The sequence below is a fragment of the Notolabrus celidotus genome, chromosome 2 (genome assembly GCF_009762535.1).
Source record: "Notolabrus celidotus isolate fNotCel1 chromosome 2, fNotCel1.pri, whole genome shotgun sequence".
NCBI lineage: Eukaryota > Metazoa > Chordata > Actinopteri > Labriformes > Labridae > Notolabrus > Notolabrus celidotus.
In genome coordinates this window covers 36527723-36549622 of record NC_048273.1, presented here as the reverse complement: position 1 = coordinate 36549622, position 21900 = coordinate 36527723, and the positions used below count along the sequence as shown (strand labels likewise).

General features: G+C 41.3%; 1 protein-coding gene across 1 annotated transcript in view; it reads right to left on the bottom strand.

Moving 5' to 3' along the window:
* Positions 1–21900, bottom strand: part of LOC117825303 (unconventional myosin-VIIa) — a 34457-nt gene that overhangs the window by 2059 nt on the left and 10498 nt on the right. The window contains exons 19-44 of the mRNA XM_034701069.1: positions 21032–21126; positions 18874–18958; positions 18569–18787; positions 17668–17877; positions 17380–17586; positions 17125–17289; positions 16726–17037; positions 16477–16637; positions 16276–16402; positions 13931–14050; positions 13445–13618; positions 12984–13211; positions 12729–12896; positions 12523–12640; positions 8581–8707; positions 8316–8479; positions 8036–8217; positions 7829–7950; positions 7581–7735; positions 6019–6172; positions 4782–4937; positions 3816–3921; positions 3610–3723; positions 2805–2892; positions 2600–2706; positions 1440–1625 (exon numbers count right to left, since the gene is read on the bottom strand). Coding sequence (XP_034556960.1) covers positions 1440–1625; positions 2600–2706; positions 2805–2892; positions 3610–3723; positions 3816–3921; positions 4782–4937; positions 6019–6172; positions 7581–7735; positions 7829–7950; positions 8036–8217; positions 8316–8479; positions 8581–8707; positions 12523–12640; positions 12729–12896; positions 12984–13211; positions 13445–13618; positions 13931–14050; positions 16276–16402; positions 16477–16637; positions 16726–17037; positions 17125–17289; positions 17380–17586; positions 17668–17877; positions 18569–18787; positions 18874–18958; positions 21032–21126 — 4050 coding nt within the window. The remainder of the gene's footprint in view (positions 1–1439; positions 1626–2599; positions 2707–2804; positions 2893–3609; positions 3724–3815; positions 3922–4781; positions 4938–6018; positions 6173–7580; positions 7736–7828; positions 7951–8035; positions 8218–8315; positions 8480–8580; positions 8708–12522; positions 12641–12728; positions 12897–12983; positions 13212–13444; positions 13619–13930; positions 14051–16275; positions 16403–16476; positions 16638–16725; positions 17038–17124; positions 17290–17379; positions 17587–17667; positions 17878–18568; positions 18788–18873; positions 18959–21031; positions 21127–21900) is intronic.

The window sequence follows — 21900 nt, the reverse complement described above, 5'->3', positions numbered from 1 at the left end:
CTCTCCTCTCTTCATCCCTCAGTGGAGTAGAGGAGTAGGGGAAGGTAGAGCATACAGAACTAACATGAAGGGATGAGCTCCTCTGGCCCAAACAGGCTTCTTGTCCTGGCTCTGCCTTCCCTGTCCTCTTACTAACATCTCTCTAAAGACTCTCCTTTTTGCTGCGTTTTTGGATTATTAGAGGCCATGTGGTAGGGGAGGTAGTATTGGTGTCATAACTGCCTGGAGCTTGTATTTACCGAGCCTGAGTACGTTGAACATGGCAGTACTGTACCTCAGATAAATTAACCTATCTAATAAACAATCAACTTAGCATGCTACCATACGCTAACAGCCTGCTACACATAGGGTAGCCACCTTGGATTTGTGAAAAAAAAGGGACACTCAACTAATTATTTGGGGCAGAGGGCTCAGCCACTATTACCAGTTCAGACTGAGCAAATGAACATCAAATTCAGACATAGGACACTGGTAAGCTCTGAGCTGCAATCTTGTCTTCTTCTGGTGAATCTTTTTTGGTCATAAAATTTCAATGGCTGTCTGTTTTTGTTTGTTTGATTCCACAGCTTGATGCTTTTTTGTTTTTGTGTGGATTTCTGCGTTTGCTTTTTTCCCTTCATATTTTACAGAGATTTTCGCCGGACACAAAAAGCATGTGGTGGAAAACATTGTCTCCCTGGGTCGTCCGTACCCATTCAAACTCTGACAGTTTCGCCAAGTCAGGATTGTAATTAGTATATGTTTTTTTTCGTGCTTGTGGCTTGCATGTATTTGCTCCATCTCCTTCCTTGTCAGTCGTCTCTCCTCCCGTTTCAAATGGAGACGCCAAAAGTTGGTGAAAAGAAGAACTCAGCACGGAGTATGTCGGTCAATTCAGCTTGCTGTCCCTCTTCGGTCAAGTTTCCCTCCCTGTTGGAGCCGCTTTGAGCGCTAGGGCGCGCGCGTGTGACATACGCATACACGGGAAGAAAACAGAGACAGTTTTAAATAGCCGCAGAAGCACGGGGGAGCTTTCTAGACTACAGAACGAAGGGAATCAAATGAGGTTTTTATTTTCCCGGGGCAGCTGGTGGAAAAAGAGAACAATTCTGGGACAGGTGGCAACTCTAGCTATACATCATGCTGTTTTCTTGAGAAACCATAATGTTGATAATTAATAACTCTTTCCAGCCACATCTCTTTACTGCTTAACAGTATCATTGTGTTCAGAACTACCATCGGCTACTTAAATAGAGCTTGACTGAGTCATTTAAAACTTGTTCATGAGTTTTGAGATGACATTCAGGATAAAAAAGTTGGAAAGTGAGGGCTGTGTTGTGTTACTGGTTTGGGTCTTTTCATGACAGTAAGACTAAAAGTGTTAAACCAACTTTATCCAACTAGTTAAAAACTGGATAATAGAGATGTTAAGATGAAATCAGTGAAAAGATCCCTCGTACCTTCTTCCACTCATTCTCAGACATGGCCTTCAGCGAGTCAGCGGGCACCAGCTCTTTCAGCAACTTGGGAATCGTGACCAGCTGAGTTTTGTCATTGTTGACCTTTATTCTGAAGAGCAGAGATGCAATGTGGATCATTTCCTCTTTGGTGCTAACGTGATATCCTCTCAGGTACTTCGGCAGCTCCTGAAAGATAGAAAGACATTTTACACAGATTACTGACAAAGTCTAACCTTTCATTTTGCCACCAACTAAGCCGTGCATCAGAAGAAGAAACTAATCTGGAACACTTCTGCATATCACGATGAAACTAGACGCATTAGAGTGAAATTATAGAATGTATATAACCGGACATAGTCTCAGTGACATCACCCGTTGGTTTCTGAAGCATCAACGGCAGCCGACATATTGGAAATGCTGAAGTAACCTAACAAGGGGTGGAGTTAAGGAGGGCCTTAAGTGTCCCCGCCTGTCACACGGGACTTCCACCAGTTCCGTCTCTGATCCGCTGCAGTCCGGCTCCGTGCTCTCTCGTCAGTCAACACCCACTGGTTGCGTTTTCAGGACGCAGCACGGAGCAGGACCGATGGACAGCTGGAGTCATGTGACCGAGGTTTCCCCACGGTAAATACTGAATCAAGGATTCTCCTCCTCCTCTCCTCATCCATGTTCATCCTCTGAAAACCTCTGACCTGTTGACTCCAGGCCTGGCTCCGCTCATCATGACGGTTTGTTGTTCTAGTTAAGTTGAAAAAATAGAAAAGAAGTCTTGAAGAAGAAGTCTTGCTAACTGATCCGTTGCGTTCCAACCTGCCGGATCAGAGACGCAGCCGGAACGCAACAGAGCGGATCCAGTGGAAGTTAACACATTGACTAGAATAGAAACCTATCAGATCCGGTGCTGTGACGGATCAGAGACGGACCAGACACAGATCTGGTGGAATTTGGCCGTCAGTATGTCAAATCAGTGGTGACTCCAATTACCTAATACTACTACTATAATATGAGAGTGGGGATGATATCACTGAGGATTGCCTTCCACCTGCTTTTGCTCTCCATACAGACTGCTTTTCCAGCATACACCAAAACATCATATCATATAGATCGACTAATCAGCATAGAGTATGTGATGGTAACTGAGCTGCATCAATCCAATTGACCTGAGGGAAGTGGAAGATTAGATCAGCCTCGATGTCTCTGCCAGGAACTACATTGAACCACAACTTCCTCATGAAGAACACGAGGTAGGGGATGTTGACAGGCCCACCTGCACAACACAGAAAACACACACAGTAGAGAGGGTTTTGATGAAACAGAGAGACACAACAAAAGACAGATTAGTGGATAGAGTAGAAAGTGTTTTACCTTCTTTAATCCTCTTGGCATTTTTAGACCAGTCTGTGATTTGTCTCAGACTATCGAAGAAGTATTCTGTGTCGTTCAAACCGAGAACCTGAAATCAACACAAATACAGACCTTAAAAGATGCTTTTAAATGTGATCTGTAAACCCATTTGGTTTCTTTATCACCAACATGATGCATTAAATTGGAACAGGCATAAACTATACCAGGGGAGAGCCTGTTTGCTTGATGTGTGGGGAGAATTTTTTTGTGCAGTTTTTTTTTGACCTCCCTGAGGAGATAAGGCTCGCAGAGTCAGTGACATCTTCTAAATCTCTTCTTAAAGGTTTTTATGTGACATTTATGTGAGTTTTTTTCATTTATTATTTTAATGTTCCGAATTTATCCTTTATCCAACATCCGATGTGATGTTGTCCTCTTATTCTGAAAACCTCTTTTATTGTCCTTTTAATGCTTTTATTTACTTATGCATTTTTATTTATTAATTTTTATTTATTTATTTACTTATTTATATTAAAAACCTCTCAACAATGATTTACTGGTCTGTTGTCACACCACTTGTTCTTTTTAAACTCTTGCATTGCATTTTGTCAAATCACTTTGTAAACATTTGTTTTTAAAGGTGCTATATAAATAAAGTTATTATTATTATTATTATTATTATTTATTTATTTATTTTTATTATTATTATTGTTGTTTTCTCTCACCTCTATACTGAGATTGAGTTTTTCTTGTTGGGTGTATTAGTAAGATATAAGTGACTTATTTTAAAAGTTGAATTTACAAGGTTGAGAAATGTTGAACAAACCGTGTCATGTGTTTTGACAAAAATGCTGAATCCATCAGCTGAGGCCAGTCCCAGCTTCTTGGTGATGTTCTGGATGAGATCCCTGATCCTGGTGCTTGTTGCAACCTCAAATATCTTAAAAGAGACAAGGAGAAGAATCACAGGGTTAAAAGTGTAAGTGTTACATAGTCTGTAAGTTTACACATACAAGAGTTCTGTGTTCGTACCTCCTCTGTGTCATTAGGGAAGTGGATTTTGTGGAAGATCTGGGTGCTGTTCTGTTGGATGGCATCTACCTCCACCTGATGTGGTGGCAGATTCCTTGGATCCATCCTACACAGGGCAGAAAATCAGAATCAGAGAGACTTTATTTATCCCGGGGAGGGGAATTCGGTAGTTACAGAGCTCTTATAAACAGTATGTGAGAAAGTCAAAATATTAATAGAAGAAGGATAAGATAAGATATAAATACGAATTAAAAAAATAAAATTAAAATAAAATAAAATAAAATAAAATAAAAAAGTATATATTTTATATGCTAACATATAACACATATCACATTTTTTTTTTAAATATTATGTTTTGATGTAAGTCAAAGTTTAAACGCTGTAACAATAAAAGAGCATACGCTCTGTTTTTAAAATAGGACACTACAATGTAACACCTGTGAAATTACAAAAAAAGCCCACTGTCTGGGGCCCTATTTTGGCCTTGTGGTTACATCATGTGCCTTGTGTACAGAGGCTACATTACTACATGAAGCTCTTCCTCTCTCTCGCCCAGTTTCCTGCTCTGTCATCTGTCCTGTTCTCTAAATAAAGCCATTAAGTCTTCTGTCACTGTGTTTATTACACTGGAAGTCAACACGTTGTATTAATTGAGAAGGCCATGCAGATGCAAAGTGTGGTCAAGTCATTGTGAAGGTGATCCAACATGTTTGCATAAATAGATCTGCTGTAAGTGTTAGCGTTAGAGCAGGTAAGGTAACCGTTAATGTGCTGTCATGCTATTTTATAAACCTGCTCCACTTGTGCAAACTGTGGAACATTAGAAACAATAAGATACATCAAAAAGAAAATGATCAGCCTTCTGATTGATGCTGACACACTTTGCATTTCCTATACCCTGAATTGAAACAGGGGGAAACAAAGCTCATTGGTTTGGTGACATATGAAAAAGCTTGCTGGGCTAACCTCAGTGAGCTCTGCAGGCGCTGCAAGCAGTCAGCGGCAAGGGGCTCTCTGCGACGTGTCTCCAGAAATCGCTGGGTGTGTCTCAGAAGAGACTGGCTGGGAGGAAATAGGCCACAGCAGAGCCACATCAGCTGCCAGCCCTGCTCTATGCTGAACCTAGAGGATGGACAAGATAACAGAAAAAAGACTTAAGACAAAGCATTACATCTGAAGAGTCTCTGTGCTCAACTCAATGGTTTTACACTTCACCATCAGAGACTTGATACATTTTAATTACTGCTTTTTACTGCCTGTATTTAAAGCTCTCGAGTAACTTTAATTCACCAGTCAAGCTTTGATGAAAATTGAATTGAAGTTTTATCTTGAAGTCCTGTTAAATGTAATACTTTTTATCTGGTGTGAACATGTTCATCACATGTGCACAACATCGTAAGTTGTTTGAGTATGGGTTGTGCGCTCTCTCTTGCCATGCATGATAACCAAAATATAAACATTCACGCACTTCATTTGATAACAACAGAAGCACATTATATCTCACACCGCCACCTTTGTAGCTGAGAAAATGCTCAAACACAGGAGGTAATACTTTAGTTAATGTTAGCTAGCACATCATTGCTAACGTTAAAGCTATGATCAAGCTTATAAAGCATAATGTGGAGAGTCACAATTACAAATCCATATCATCACATGAAACTTCAAAGTTCTCTCAGCCATACAACATGGTTACATCACACTTTGGAAACTCTGACTTCATTTCACAAACTTTAGCAGAGCAGTTACATAGAGACACTACATGGGGCGCACCCCTAAGCCCCACCATGTAGAGCACTTATATTAGACACAGAATACAAGTTGCAGTGTAAGGATACATTCTGAACAGTATTCATACATTAAAAACAGCAAAACTACTGACAACTATTACATTTAATGACACTTGTTGGCATGTGATATCATGACGACTGCATTGACAGGATGATAGTTTGTGCGTTCAAGATAATAACTTGGCACACATGATAGTAAAATGTGAGCATAAGCTAAAAGTTATCACCTCATAGGTCTTCAGGCACTCGGTGCACAACTACTCTTTGAATTATTTTGTTAAAGCAAAACATTATCAATATTTTCCTGATTTCAAGTTGACATCTTAAAGTGTCTTGTTTTGTCCAATCAGCTGTCCAAATTTAATGACATCCAGTTAATAATGATATAAAACAGAGAAAGGTAAACAAAATCGAACCTGTTGTTGTTGCTGGTCATCTGCTTCATGATCTGGCAGTAGATCTCATCCCTGAGCACCTCGTGTTTGGTGGCGGGGCCAAAGATCTGGTCGGTGAGCTCCAAAGGACTCTGCATCTGCTTGGTGGGGTAATCTCCCATATACTTCAGGATCGGTGCACAGCAGTCAAGGAGGAATAAACAGTTGATCACATAGCACTAGGAGACATTTAGGGGGGTTACAGACACCTTTTTATACAAACTGTGACATTACCTAGCTTAGGTAGGCTAGTTGTCTTAGCTTTTAAAATTAGTTTGTCCAGCTACACTATATCTTTAATGTGTTCATGGCATGCACAAGGGCCTAGACTAGGGCATTTATATGGTATGTACACTACCAGTCCAAAGTTTGGACACACCTTCTCATTCAATGGTTTTTATTTATTTTAATTATTTTCAACATTGTAGATTAATACTGAAGACATCAAAACTATGAAATAATCTGGTTTTGCCATAATCTGGATTACAACAGTAGTCAAATAGGGCTAACAATTGTGTACCAACCCTACCTCTGAACAACACAACTGATGGTCTCAAACACATTAAGAAGGCAAGTCATTCTACAAATGAACTCTTGACAAGGCTCATGTTCATTAGAAACCATTCCAGGAGACCACTTCATGAAGCAGACTGAGAGAATACCAGGAGTGTGCAAAGCTGTCATGAAGGAAAAAGGGGGCTACTTTACAGAATCTAAAATATAAAACAGATTCTGCTTTGTTTAACACTTTTTTGTTCATTCAATAATTCCATATATGTTCTTTCATAGTTTTGATGTCTTCAGTATTAATCTACAGTGTTTACAATCATTACAATAAATACAAACCATTGAATGAGAAGGTGTGTCCAAACTTTTGACTGGTAGTGTACATGTCTCTACAAGAAAACAGCTTCCACTGAATTTTCCTTTTCAATAATTTTGTCTTAAACTCAAATATAATAAATTAATCTCCAAATGCACATTGAACCTGCAGCTGTCACTCTTTGTCCTGCAGTGGATTTCATGCACTTCACTTATGAACCTGTACAACACTGAGCAGCAACAGGCTTCATGCTCACCTGTCCTGTTTTTGTTTTGCATCTGCACCTGTCTGTATGCAAATGTACGTGTCTCTCTCTCTGCAGCACTGTTGAGAGTATAATATGTTTGATATTTATTCAGAGTCAGTGTGTTAGACTGTGATTACAGAGCGCTGCCTTGCCAGAGCATAGATAAAACCTTTTAACTGCCACTGTGATGAGTCAGTAATGCAGAGACTATGATGAAGAGGTGAAAGTTCACACACAGATAGTCAGGATGACTCGCGATAGTTTGTTTTTTTGTATTGTTTTTCACTGCAGTATGAAAAGAGGGGCTGTATGAAATCAAATCATGAAATATATCATTTGAGTTTGGATACATTTTGATCCCTGCTTTAAAAAACTTAAACTCTGCAGCTGATCTGAAAGAGAACTGAAAAGGAGCGGTAAAGAATCTCGGTGATAACTCAGATTTCTGTTTGGAGTCTGCTGTGTTGAGGATATCAGTGAAGGCCAGGCAGGCTGTGTGGCTGAGCTCGGGGTTTCCCAGCAGTTTCTTGAGGAGAGGCTGTCTGAGTGGCTCTCTGGAGTTCACCCAAAGCTTCTCCGGAGCAGCGTTCCTGGAAATCACCTGACGGTTCACATCCTTAGTGGGCTGTCTGCAGGATCAAAGCAAAAGGACAGATTTTCTTGCTGCTGGCTCAGTGTGAAGTTTCTTGTTGATAAGCTTGTATGAGTACACTTCTAGATACCTGAAGTACTCAAGGGAGAATTCCTTCAGCGTGAAAAGAGCCATCCTCTCCACTGTTCCCATTTCCTTCTGGTTTTCCCAGATGGCGGTTTTCCTCTGGTTAGGGGACATCTTGAGGAGGCTCTGAAAGAAGAAAGAACACTTAAAACTCCTTGATTTCAGAGAACAGTAGCTCTAATAAGAGGGCTGTGTTTTAGTTTCTACTCACCATGACTTCGTTGGAGGGTTTGGTGAGTGTGGGCAGGATTAAGATGTCTTCAGTGGGGACAGCTCCTGTTCTTTTTGTGCTCTCGTTTTGGCCCTTGATCCAGCCGCGCTGCAGAGGAAACTCACTGTCTTTGACAATTATAATGAGATCTCCTTTCTTGAAGTTGAGCAATGCAGGGTCATCTGTAGAGACAAGGAAGACATGAAGGAATTCAGCAAGCAAATATTACTAAAAGAGAGAAAACTCAGCTTTAAAAGCGTGAGAATAAAAGTCCTCTCACCTTGTGACGCTTCCCTGAGTGCTACAGCGTACTGTGATCTCTCCGTCAGTCCACTGAGGAACATGGTGATCAGCTCTGCCATGTCCCCGGCTGCGCTCCCGCTCAGTGTAAAGTCTCCTTTAAGAGTCAGCAGGCTCACTGCCTGTCCGGACGCTTTACCCTCCCTGTGTGGGCATCAGAGCAGAATCCAGTCATGGCACACTCTTTAATAGTTTACATTTTTAACTTCTTACACTGCCTCTCCTGCCTCTGATTCTGTCTGTACCTGATGGTGTTGACTCCGGTGACCTCGGGGAACGAGAGCTCCACCAGCCTCTTCTCTCTCTCATCCAGGAATGTGATTCCGGTCCAGTTTATGGCCACGATGAATTTACTCTTCGGCAGAGCAGGACCTAAAACCAAACGTCCATGACAGGAACAAGAAGCAGTACAGCATGACTCAGGGGAGATATGATGGCAGTAATAAGATGTTTTCCTGTCTAGGATTAAAGGTTTGTTGGTACTTCCTGGAGCCCTGTTTTCAGGAGCGGGAACGCACTATAATCGTTAGATCGAGTTCAAGAACCCTGTGGAATTATTTCTGTTTTCCTTAATGATGTCATGTGTGTGTGTGTGTGTGTGTGTGTGTGTGTGTGTGTGTGTGTGTGTGTGTGTGTGTGTGTGTGTGTGTGTGTGTGTGTGTGTGTGTCAGAGCTCATATTGTTTGAGAAAGGATGATTCCCAAACTAAGCAGCAGGTAACGTAGAGACCAGGGACAGGAGACATGTTGTCCCCGACCCACGTATTCACTCTTCTCTTCTGTTTGAGTTTTATTCTCAGTGGTACAGTGTTTCTATTCAAAGGTGACATATCACGCTTTTTTCATCAATATATATTGGTCTAAGAGGTCCCCAAAACATGTCTTTAAAGTTTAAGCTCAAAAAAACACTTTGAAATCAGATTTTGGTCTGCCTGAAAACCACTCTTCTTCAGTCCTCCTCAGAACACTCTGTTTTCCCTCTGACCACGCCCCCTCAGGAAGTGGATGTGCCTCGGTTCTCCAGCACGTTGATCTAATGTTTACATGTTGGCTGAATATACACGGCTGCTCAGAGATCACGTTACTTCAACCCTCTGAATCTGATCCAGAATCTGATCCTGACGGAGAGGCGCCTGTAGCAGGACCTTTCTGAAGGATTGGTCACAGATTTAGTGTTTCTTGTTGTTTTATTTATCAGTATGTAGACGTGTGTCTTGGTACACAGCTACGAACATGTAGCTATTTGGCTATGCTAACTAGCGCTAGCACTTATCCATGATAAATAAAAATCATCCACTAGATCTTCAAATCTGCAGACGTGGGGAGTAAAACCGACCTCTACCAGAAAGGCAGCAGGACCTTTTATGAAGGATTGGTCACAGATTCTGTGTTTCTTGTTGTTTTATTTGTCAGTATATTGACATGTGTCTTGGAACACAGCTACAGCTACAGCTATGAACATGTAGCTATGTGGCTATGCTAACTAGCGCTAGCACTTATCCATGATAAATAAAAATCATCCACTAGATCTTCAAATCTGCAGACGTGGGGAGTAAAACCGACCTTTGTGTTTATTAAGACAGCCTACAACTAGCATGCCTCCCTCCTAAGCTCCTTGTTAGCACACATGTGCAGGTAATGAAAAACGGAGGAGGGGTTCAGTATTATTTTATACAGTCTATGGGCTGAACAAGCTCCGAGCTCTGACTCCGTGACAGACCGGATATTGTTGTTACGTAACAAAAACACGGAAGTCTGAAACGGCTCGTTTCACACACATTTACAGAAAGGTGGAGAAATCAGAACAGGAGCAGAATGGATTTTTTTCATTCTCGGGGGGTTTGTAGACATGCCAGGGACACATATTTCAGGTAAAGAACCATTAAAAAGTCAATTTTGCATGATATGTCACCTTTAAAGCATTGTGTATTACAGTCTGACACAGATCACATAAGTTACAACACTTCATTGAGGAAAAGAGGGGAGTCTCTGTTTCCCTGCAGAGCACGTGTTTGTTAGTAGAGTATCTTTGGGAAAATAAAACAAACAGTGAGAAGAGGAGTGGAGTGAGGAGAGATTCTTCACTAACAGATCTCAGATGGTGACCTTTTTATGGAGAAATAAATCAGATGTATTATTTCCACCAGGCGTTGTTGAGATATCAAGCCCTGAAGTGAATGTGACAAATATCAGGTCACAGTAACCTTGGACCTTTGACGGTTAATGTCCACATTTCTCATCCGTTCATGTTTGAGGACAATGGGACTTTTGTGCCAGTTTTGGAGTTGTTCCCTCCGGGTGTTCCTGAGTGTGACAGATTAACAGACAGGCGATCACATAAAACACAACGCCTCCAGTCACAGCTATCGTTAGAGCGAGGACAATAAATGTAAAGTCACTTAAGATGAAAACCATCTATCTACATCTGCTGGTTGGACTGAAAAATAAGGATCATGTATTTCAAGTGTTGACATCATTTTATCCTGCCCATCTATTTAATTGTAGGGGTTGAGAGAGGGCCATGAGGAGGCATGTGATAGAGATGAGTCTGAATCCAAACAGGACTTCAAAAAGGCAAGTATAATGAAGTGGATAACAAATTTTTTATATCTGAATATTATCATTATTATCTTGAAATTAAAAAACAAAGTAAACTTAATGTAATGGGCTTCATTAATGCAGCCTGCAGCTCTACTCATCTCCTTCTGCCCCTCCCCTGCTGGATTCATTCACTGAGGCTGTGGCTTCATGTAAATCAAACCTCCACAACGTGCATCAAAATAAAGCCAAGACGAGATGTGTTCATTTCCTCCGTTTAAAAAAGCTCCTGTCAAAAGTCATTTTATTTCGTCCACATTATTGAAGTTATTCACCAGATATTGTGGACCTTATCTCTCTACACGCATGCAGCAGGCTGCACACCAGCAGTGTAGCTGTCTATCTCTGTCTCACATTGGAGGAGGAGGCATTAACAGTTCAGCAGTGAAAGCCTTGAGTCTGGCAGACAGATTTCTTTGAAATTCATGAAAACTGCACATTAAAGTTAAGCTTACAACCTTTACCTTTTATCTGTATGTGTTCATTTTCTTTACTTGTAAAAAGACCAATTGTAGTTTAGTTTAAAATCTGTCTTTATCACTCAGGGAAACACTGTCTCTCACTGACAAGGAGAGAGGCACGGGATAGGAGGAGCTGATATTGGTAGTCACTGGCAGATGAAAGCCTGGTGTGGCAACCATAGACTGTATGAATAATGGACGTAGTATCCGTGACGTCACCCATCTGTTTCTGAGCGCTGTTTTGAAGCCAATCGTCAGCGGGAGACATTTTGGTAATGCTGAACTTAACCTGACTTAGTGTGAGGTAAAGAGGCAGAGTTTGAGCCTCCTAGCCAACAGCTATGTGTTCCCGCCTCAGTCATGTCAGTCATGTCCTTATTTGGGCAAAAACTTGTGATCTTAATATCTTCTGAACCGTCGCATTAGTAAAAAAATTCACCCCTGTACAGTGTGTGCAGATAGAGAAATAAGCTACGTAGAGCCAAGCCGTTTTTTGAACCAGGCTGTAAACATGTTTATTTCTGCTGCAAAGATCGTCTTTTTTGAATGTGTGTGTATGTGGTTTCTGGTGTTTCTGCAGCCAGCCTCTAGTGGACGCTCGATGAATTGCAGTTTATAACACTTCTGCATGGGCTTCATAGTTTGAGTCCGGAGGTTGCTGCTTTGTGGCAACTGGTTGTTTCTTGTATCTCAGTCAGTTTTCATCCATTTGAGACTTAAAGCCATCAAGTTTAATTACATTTTGACTAAGCGTCCACTAACACCATAATAGCACCATAATATCATGGTTATTCAAATAGACAGCAATAGGTTTAAGTGACAGCAATGCCTGAAAGTACTTACGTATATCTGAAAACAGATCCAGATAATTCTTTGGTTGATCAGATACAGATATAAATAATGACCTCTCTGCACGCCCCTGAGATAAAGGGTAAGGGTGTGTGGTGTTGGTGTCAAAACATGCTGCTTGAAAAAACAAGGCCTGGGCGGTGGACACTAAAGGCCATGTGTTCGGGTTATGTAACTTATCAAAGCATAAATATTGGAATGAGCGCACCATGGGGGGGTGTTCCTCTTGATTCAGGAACAGATGTCTCGTGTCTGTTTCAAATTGCTAACAGATGCTCACCTGACAGTTTGACGACCTCAAAGAACCTCGAGAAGAACATGGGCCACTTCTCTCGGGCGTAGTCGACCATCTCTGCCTTCACTGAGTCTGATTTCTGTCTTGAACTAAAATATGAACCCTGGTGTGTTTTAAGAAGACAAAGGTAAGCTGAAAACCATCTGAAGGTTGTTGTGGAGCTTATCTCTGTTCAGTTTGATGGTGCTGACCTGAGCATGAGCTGTGCTGACCATCTGCACCCACTTGGCCTCTGACTTTGCCTCCAGCAGAGAGTTGTTGATGCAGTCCTGAACAACTTCCTTCACTTGTTCTGGACCGCCGTCTGAGCCGTGCTGGACGTAAAGATGTTTGGCAGCAAGCTGGACTAAATCGTCCTCCTGTGAGAGGGAAATGTGAAAAGAAAGTATGTGAAATAGAAATCAGAGCGGCAACAACACGAGATGAATGTTAAATCTCAAACCCACCTTTTCACTCTGGTACTCCCCAAACTTCAGGCCGTGGATGATCTGCTTGTAGATGAGGTCTGTGCTGATCTTGTCCTCTTTGCAGTCGTGCCATGGGGTGAAGATCTCCTTGCGGAAGAAGAGACGCCAGGGAGCGTGCTGCTCCTGGCCTCCCCTCCTCTTCACCTCCTGCTCACACTGAGAGATGGCGTCCATCACGTGTTCCCGGCCACTGCCCAGAGCCCACACCTGCAGAACAAGTCAACACTAAAGTCATGGACACTAAAGTCACGAACAGGAGAAAGACCTGATACTGCATATAAGAAAATGTTTGTTTTATGTGGTTTTAAGTTCATTTGTTGAGCATTTTACTTTTTACCTTCCAAAAGTCAAGAGAGTTTGGATCAAACATTAACAAAGCAATAAGATAATCAGAAAACAGACTCACTCATCAGGAGCATTTAAAGCAGGTTACTTCGTACCTTTTCATACAGGGCCACATAGAGCGAGAAGCCGAAGGTGTCCTTCAGTCTGATTTTGTTCGAGAGGGCCAAGCAGATCTCTCTGGAGGTAGAAGCTGAGTCAACAGGCAGGTTCATGGAGCGTCCATCCAGCAGCTTCACCGTCACAATCATCGGCTTCTTTGTCTTGGTCGCCTGTCATGGTAAAAAGAAAAGATCATGTTCATCAGGACAAAAGAGGCAGACTTATAGAAAAAGTTACATCGCCACATATTTCTTTTCCAGATAGCAATGCATCTAACTTTTCACAACATCAGTGACTGTAAAACCTCCTACAGTGAGTTTTATTCCAAGTGTCTTGAAAGAGATGTTACTGTTGAGTGTGATAAAACATCTCAGAGAACTTATATTTAAAGAATTTTAATAAGATAGCTAGTAAAGACTTTTTTGAAACAGACATGGATCATTTTAAATATCAGCCGAAGTTTCTCATGTTTTTTTTTTTACCTGCAGTTCCAGCCAGGACGGAGGCTCCCCTCTCATCCCGTTCATTCTGGTGCGTCGCAGCCTCTCTGCACAGTATGCAGCATAATCTCCAGGAGCAAAACGGATGAAACTTTGCAGGTACTGTCAGGACAAGAGATGAGCATGTTACCCCTGAATACTCCCAATATCAGTGTGAATCCGTATACTCAAGTCTCATGCCCACTAAGTCTGTACAAAATCTGGGTGTCATGATCGATGACCAGCTAACCTTCAAGGTTCATGTTGCCTCGATTGCTCGGTCCTGCCGTTTTTCCCTCTATAACATCAAGAGGATCAGACCCTACCTGACAGAACACGCAACACAGCTCCTGGTTCAGGCTCTTGTAATGTCACGCATTGACTACTGCAACTCTCTACTGGCAGGCCTCCCTGCATGCACAGTTAAACCTCTGCACATGATCCAGAACGCAGCACCATGTCTGGTCTTCAACCAGCCTAAGACAGCTCATGTCACTCCCCTGCTCATTTCGCCACACTGGCTTCCAGTTGCAGCTCGCATCAGGTACAAAACTCTAATCATGACTTACAAAGCAGTCACCAAAACCGCTCCAGTTTACCTGGTACCCCTCATCCAGGTCTACTGCCCTTCTCGCCCGCTACACTCAGCCTCTGAAAAGCGCCTAGTGCTTCCAGCACACAAGGCCTCAAAATCACTAGCTGGACTCTTCTCTTCTGTTGCCCCTAAATGGTGGAATGAACTGGCCAACTCCATTCGATCTGCAGAGTCCCTCTCTACTTTCAAAAGACAGCTAAAGACCCAGCTCTTTAAGAAGCACTATGCACTTAGCTAGACTGTTCTCCACTGTTGTCCCCAGTGGCAGGTCATGTCTTCCAGCTACAGTTGACTCACACTGTCCTGCTCTACTCTGGGAATCTGTGTTCAGGTCTTGAGTGACCCAGCACTTGGTACTTTGGTCATTATTGTGGTGATGTTAATTGTTGATGATGATAATGGAAGGTCTTAAATTGTTTGGTTGCTTCATTGTAGATGTTCCTTATTTTACAAAAAAAAAAATATATATATAAAATTCCTTACTTACTTTTGTGCATTGCCTTTACACTGCTTGGCAGTACCTGCACCCAAATGGACTTGAAGCACTTTGTTACTCTTACTGATCTTGTTTCCTCTTGTCTAGATCTTTGCTTGTGTTGTTCTTGTTCTCGTATGTACGTCACTTTGGATAAAAGCATCTGCTAAATGACATTGTAACATTGTAAGTCATTTGTTTGGGTGTCTCTGTAAAGAAGGGTGGTTACAGGCCAAGCGGCAACCTCCTGTCTAAAAATATGAGTAAATAAACATAATTAATAAACATGTTTACAGCCTGGTACAAAAGATGAGTCTGAATAGCTAATTTCTCGATTTCCTCTCACTGTGAGGGGGGTGAATTTTTTTCTAATTCGGTAATTTAGAAGATATTGAGATTACTAGTCTTCCAATGAGAGGCACAGCTGCCTGCAGGAACACTGCAGCTGTTGGCTAGGAGGCTCAAAGCCCGCCTCTTTACGTCACACTGGCTCGACAGAAGCAATATGGCTGCCGCAGCCGATTGGTCTCAAAACAGCTCTTCAGAAACAGATGGGTGACGTCACGGATACTACGTCCATATTTTTTACAGTCTATGTTACAGGCCCATCCCGGAGGTGCAGGGTAATTACAAACAGTAGCACAAAATAGAAAACAAGTTTTGCCATTTTTCTGGAGCATTTTTCATATTTGATCACACCTGCCATTTTCATGCTCCTCAACCTATGTGAGTGCAAAGAATACATATAGATATGTTGTGTGTTTCACATTTATCAAAAAATGATCATAAGATGAAGAGCAGTGGGTTCAAACGCTGTGATTATTTAACATTTTGTTTGTGATGAAGCCTTAACTTTAAATAAACTGTATTTTTTTGGTGATACAAAGAATGAAAAATAGTTTTTATGCTTCTATAAAATGCAGCTACATCCTTTCACATTGTCTGTCTTATATTGCATTTCAGTGGATCCTGCTGCTGATGCTCCATATGAGTTTTGAGAAACTGATTCTTAAGATGTGGTCAGACGAGAACATAACTTGGTCATCATCTACTATCAATGTTTAAAGCCTGACTCTGACATGTATTTCTTTTGTACTCTCATGTCAGTGGACTTAAACACTGACTGATGAAGAGAAACTAAAAATGATCATAACTGTAAATTGAGCTGAGGTTTCACACTTGTTCATATTCTGATAGACACTATTTTCTCTCCTCTAAACCACCAGAGCGTGCAGCACACAGTGAATGAGACTGGAGATATCGAAGTGATGCTCTTACTCTCGTGAAGCGCTCGCTCGGAGGGAAGATTCCCAGACAGAGAGACAGCAGGATCCAACCACGGAAGTAGCTGTTGCGATTGTTGTTTTCCTGAAGCTGCTTGCAGATCTGAGAGTAAATCTCATCCCTGCACGGAAATATTTATAAGAGGAGAACACAGAAGAGGATTCTTGAATGTAAGTATTGAACAGTTTCTGTTACCTGAGGTCATGTCTGACGATAGCGTATCCAACGATGATGTGGAGTTTCTCTAAAGACGTCAGCGGCCGGTCCAGAGTCGGTCCTTCTCCGATCATGACGTCACTGTCCTCCTGCACAGTCTGCAGGGTGGGAGGCTTAGCCACCTCAGTCAGATCATCTGACTAAAAGAAACAATGCAATAAACATCAAGATATTAAATATAACTTCACAGCAACACAAAGTCCAAACAGGGTTCAGGCTGACACTCACCTCCTCCATGATGATCGAGGGTTTTCTTGCACCCGGAGCGGGTTTTGGGATCCCGCTGTCTTGAATGGTGGATGCTTTTCTGTTCCTGGTTAGCAGGTCAGTAAATGTGGACCCCTTTCTTGCTCGGGGGCTTCCTCGGGGGCTTCCTTCTGGGACGGTGTAAGCCCTTGGGTTTTGAGCTGTCTCACTCGGCACTGCAGATGCTTTCCTGTTTCTCGTCAGGAGGTCAGTAAAAATGGAGCCCTTCCTGTTTGGTGCGGGCTCCTCAGGAACTGGTGAAGGCTTTGTCTCTTTTTTGTTCCTTAGTACCCTCTGAAACAGTCACATGTAACATCTTAAAGCCTTTAATAATATGTTTATAAGAATAAATTCACAGACTTGACTTGTGTGGACGCTTACCTGATCCAGGCCCACCATGTGGCTGAGTCGTCTGTCCTTTCTGGAGAGCAGGTCCTGCGGCAGAAAGCGCTCCTGTGCCGGGGCGCCTTGTGCTCTCACCTGCTTCTTTGGCTCAGGGAGGTCTCCCATGAACCTCAGGATGATCCACCACACTGTGAGGGAGGCCTGGGAATAAAAACAAATCACCATGATGACTTCATGAAACAAACACAAGAGCGGTGTGAATGATGACTAAAAGAGGTCCAACTGAAGCACCAGAACATCTCCTTCATCTTCGTGGTAAAGCAGTGGCTGTCTGAGCCTCTGGCGGATGTGGGTGGAGGTGGCTGCTCCCTGGAAGTACATGGAGGCAAATTTGGAGAAAGAGTACTCATCCAGGTCATCGTAGTCCTCTTCAGGGAGCTCAGCCTCGAAGGGGAACTCATCGATGTCTATCTCCTCTGTGATCATCCCCTCAAATTTCTGAAAAGGTTCAAACATTCAGTGAGTGACTCTACGTGACTGTAAACAGAGCACAGCATGAGCAGAACGTCTGACTCAGACCTCGTATCCCACAGGTGCTTGCCCCTCCTGCCCTCCGACTGTTTCGGGCAGGAATTCAAACATGCGTTCGACCAACTCCTGGTCGTTGACCGACTCAGCATGAGCTCTGGCCTCATTCTCCTTCTTCTGCTTCAGCACCTCTTCCAAGTGCTTCTGCTTCGCCATGGCGGCCATCCGCTCTGCTTCTTTGTCTTTAGCAGAGAGGATACGCTGAAAGAAGACGACATAGAGGAGATCAGTCCTGCCTGCTAAATGTCTTTTAATTCCTTTATTAGGTAAAAAAAACAGGCATAATTTCTTTTTATTTGCAACAGTTGCTTAGGGGTATAGAAATCAAATAAATATTCTTTCTTAAACTTTAAAATCAGACATTTAAATCTGACAGTCTGGCTCTACTAGAGCTGACAAGGCCGGAGTGCCTTGTTGATACACACTCTAAGAAGTTACTGAAGCACAGGCTGCTGATACAGTATCCCACATGAGACCTATTACATGGAAATAGTATAAAGTAGCTCAAATAACAGAGAAAATGTTGGTAATGTTTTGCTGAAGGATCACACAGAAACATCTGAGTGATGTAATCTGTGTGATGCTGACATTTAGAACATTTCAGATCATTTCTCCCAGTAATTTTGTACATCTTCAACAGGGTCAGCCCTTGCTGATCTACTATTTAATTGAGCTTATTCTAAGAAATTATAACCTACTGTCAAACCCTCTCAGTACAGGCATCAAAAGCCCAAAACATAATCTTAAAAAAGCTAAAAAGTATTGTTTAAGCCTTTAAAAAGACTATAAGTAACATTGTGATCATGACAGATTATTTGTATTTATGTGACAGGGGTGTGTTACATCCACTGCTGTACCTCATAAAGGAGTACTTGTTTGCACTTTGACTTACGTCTCTCTTCATCTTCCTGAGAGCCTTTCTGGCCAGCCCTCCCCTGGTGTGCGCCTGCAGGAGGATCACAGCGTCTCTCTTGCGCTTCCACTCCTTCCTGGCCAGGTATCCTCTGATCTGAGTCTGCAGCACGACCGTCGCCTCGCGCTTCCTCTTGTACTGGAAGTGAAGCTGGCGAGAGCGAACCTGAGCCTGCAGTCTGGCGAAGCCCAGCTGGACCTGGAGTTAGATCACAAGTGACGAGGTGAGCTGGATGTCAGGTCTGGATCTTCACTCTGCTAATGTTACACCAAACAGGGACTCACCACTTTGTAGAGCTTTCTGCCTTTGTGTCCTCTCCAGTGTTTCTGAATGACAAGAGCAGCCGCCTTCTTCCGCAGGAACTGTCTCCTTCAGAGGGAATCAACCACAAACATGTTAAGAAGAAGAAATCGTGGTGGTGACAGCGGGAATCGTGTAGTCGTGGAAAAAGTTTATCTCTGTATGCACTAACATATTCTCCCCACCAGAAAAACACTGAAGCTATCAACCAAGTAAAAACAAATAACACCCATTGAGGGATTAATACAAATTGATGATCAATCATTTACTGACTAATGCAGGTGTAGGCTGAAACTTCATATACCTCTACATCTTTTTTCAGGATGTATACTGTTAGGCAAACATTTAACTTCTAAACTACCATCAACTATACAAACAAACAAACAAACAAACAAACAAACAAACAAACAAACAAACAAACAAAGCTAAACTAAAGTTCATAAACAGCGCAAGAGTTTGCATCTTAGATACTAACGCTCATCTTTACATCTACAAACAGAATGACACAAAAATGTTAATTCCCTCTTGCAGCTTTTCAACAGAGTTACATTTCTGCTCTGATTTATTCCTGTCATCACTGGTTTAGAAATATCTGTATCCTCAAGTTGATGCCAGCTCTCTCTTATTTCAAACAACCACTAAATACAGGTAGGAAGTAAATTATAAAGAGATCAACTACACAGTGTTCCAAATTATTATGAAAGTTGCATTTTTGTGAACATTTTAAAAACTATGTCAACAGTCGTTTTCAAATTTGTTAGGAAGTCAGATAGTGAATATATTTTTTTAACTGTGTGGTTAAAATGATGCTTTTCAAATTACATTGGCTGTATTTTTAAATAAATGCAGAATCTGCAGAAATGAGTGTACCAAATTATTATCCAAGCTGGTGATAAGAGCATATAACTTGTGAAAATTAAAAACTAGGCACCATTTTTAATGTTCTATTGATTGAAAATAATATTTACTACAACTGTTTTCAAACTTCAACAAAAACAACTGTTTTCTTTACATTTGTGTACAAAATAAAACTGTTAATGTCTTTGAAACATTTAAAATCTGACGTGTTTCTCTAATGTCCAATATAACCTCCTTTTCTTTCAGTGAGGGTCAGAGGTCACTGTAAACTGATTTAGTTTATGATGACTTCTCTGCTGACTCTGTGAGCTGTACCTTGTATGATTTTTCAAAAGATGCTCTTTGAGCTGTATTTCTCACCATCACTGTAAATCATCTTCTTTATTATTAATGTGATTCTCAGTTGGGTTGAGATCGGGTGAGCAGGCAGGCCAGTTCATGAGGCGATCCTCTTTAAAGCCCTCAGATGCCGTCCTGTCCTGGGAATAACGTGAGGCATGTGACGGTGCATTGTGCTCATGCATGAACACTAGCATCTTTTTCACTTTAGCTGAATGTCTTTTCCTCCATGCAGGAAAAATACAAAATAGGATTGCCTCATGGACTGCCTGCCTGCTCACCTGATCTCAACCCGACTGAGAACTTGTGGTCAATACTGAAGAAGATAATTTACAGTGATGGCAAGAAATACAGCTCAAAGAGTATCTTTGGAAAGCCATACAAGGTGCAGTTCACAGAGTCAGCAGAGAAGTCATCAGAAACTAAATCAGTTTACAGTGACCTCTGACCCTCACTGAAAGAAAAGGAGGTTATATTGGATATTTGAGAAACACGTCAGATTTGAAATGTTTCAAAGACATTAACAGTTTTATTTTGTACACAAATGTAAAGCTGTAGTTTTTGTTGAAGTTTGAATACAGTTGTAGTAAATATTATTATTTTCAATCAATAGAACATTTAAAATGGTGCCTAGTTTTAAATTTTCACAAGTTATATGCTCTTATCACCAACTTGCATAATAATTTGGCACGCTCATTTCTGCAGATTCTGCATTTAATTAAAAATACAGCTGGCGTACTTTGAAAAACTTCGTTTTAACCACACAGTTGAAGAAATATATTCATCATCTGACTTTTGACATAGTTTTTAAAATGCTCACAAAAATTCAACTTGCATAATAATTTGGAACACGGTGTAGACCAAATAGTTTTTGTTCATGTCGATTAATAAATGGTCTAAAAATAACTTGAAAAACGATGTTCTTTTGAAGCTTTTGTCTCGTACCTGTATTTGAAGCCTCTCAGGACTTTCTGGATCAGAAGTGCTTTGTCGTTCAGTTCTTTCATTCGTTCCAGCTCGAGCATGGTGTCATGGAAGTCCTGGAAGAAAACAGAAGGGTTTTTATATTTACTTCAATTCATATCTTTAAGGAACAGAGGACCTGATAGAGAAAATAAACCAATTTCAGACATTGTTTAAAGTTTCTACCGATGTGTCCTGCAGCACATGATATCAGATATATATAACCTGATGAGCACTAAAGAACAAATCAGACAATCACAAAAAGTCACATTTTAAAAAGAATGAAATCTAACAACCACTCAACCTCTCCAGGATGCACATCACCTCTGTTGTAGCTTCTCAAATCCAGTTTGTTTTGAGTTTTAGGAAATGAAAGCTTCATGATTTTAGCTTTTTTGAATGATTAAAACTTTATTTTAATTTGGGGACTTTAATAATTTAATTTTACTCATTCACTTATACATTATACAAGTTATACTATTAATAACTAACAGGAAACTTCTACAAAACAAACAGAGAAACATAATTCTCTGAGTAAATCTTTACAGGTGGTTCTGGCCTCTAATTTCACCTTTACCGTAAAATTATTTATATGAGCATAAGACGTTAAAGTGAACTGCATCCTTTACAGCAGTGGTAATAGACTCCAGTATGAAATGCAGACAGAGGTATTCTGTTGTGTTTCATTGTTTTACAATTGCAAAGAATGCTGGATGTAAAGCGAGGTGGTCCAGCCTAGCTGCACCACTTTCTAACATCTTTTCTCCCTTGTTAGGTTACAATCATGCATTCAAAGAACACAGTGGTGTACTATGAAGTAAATAAACCTTGTGTTGAGCTGATTTGATTAA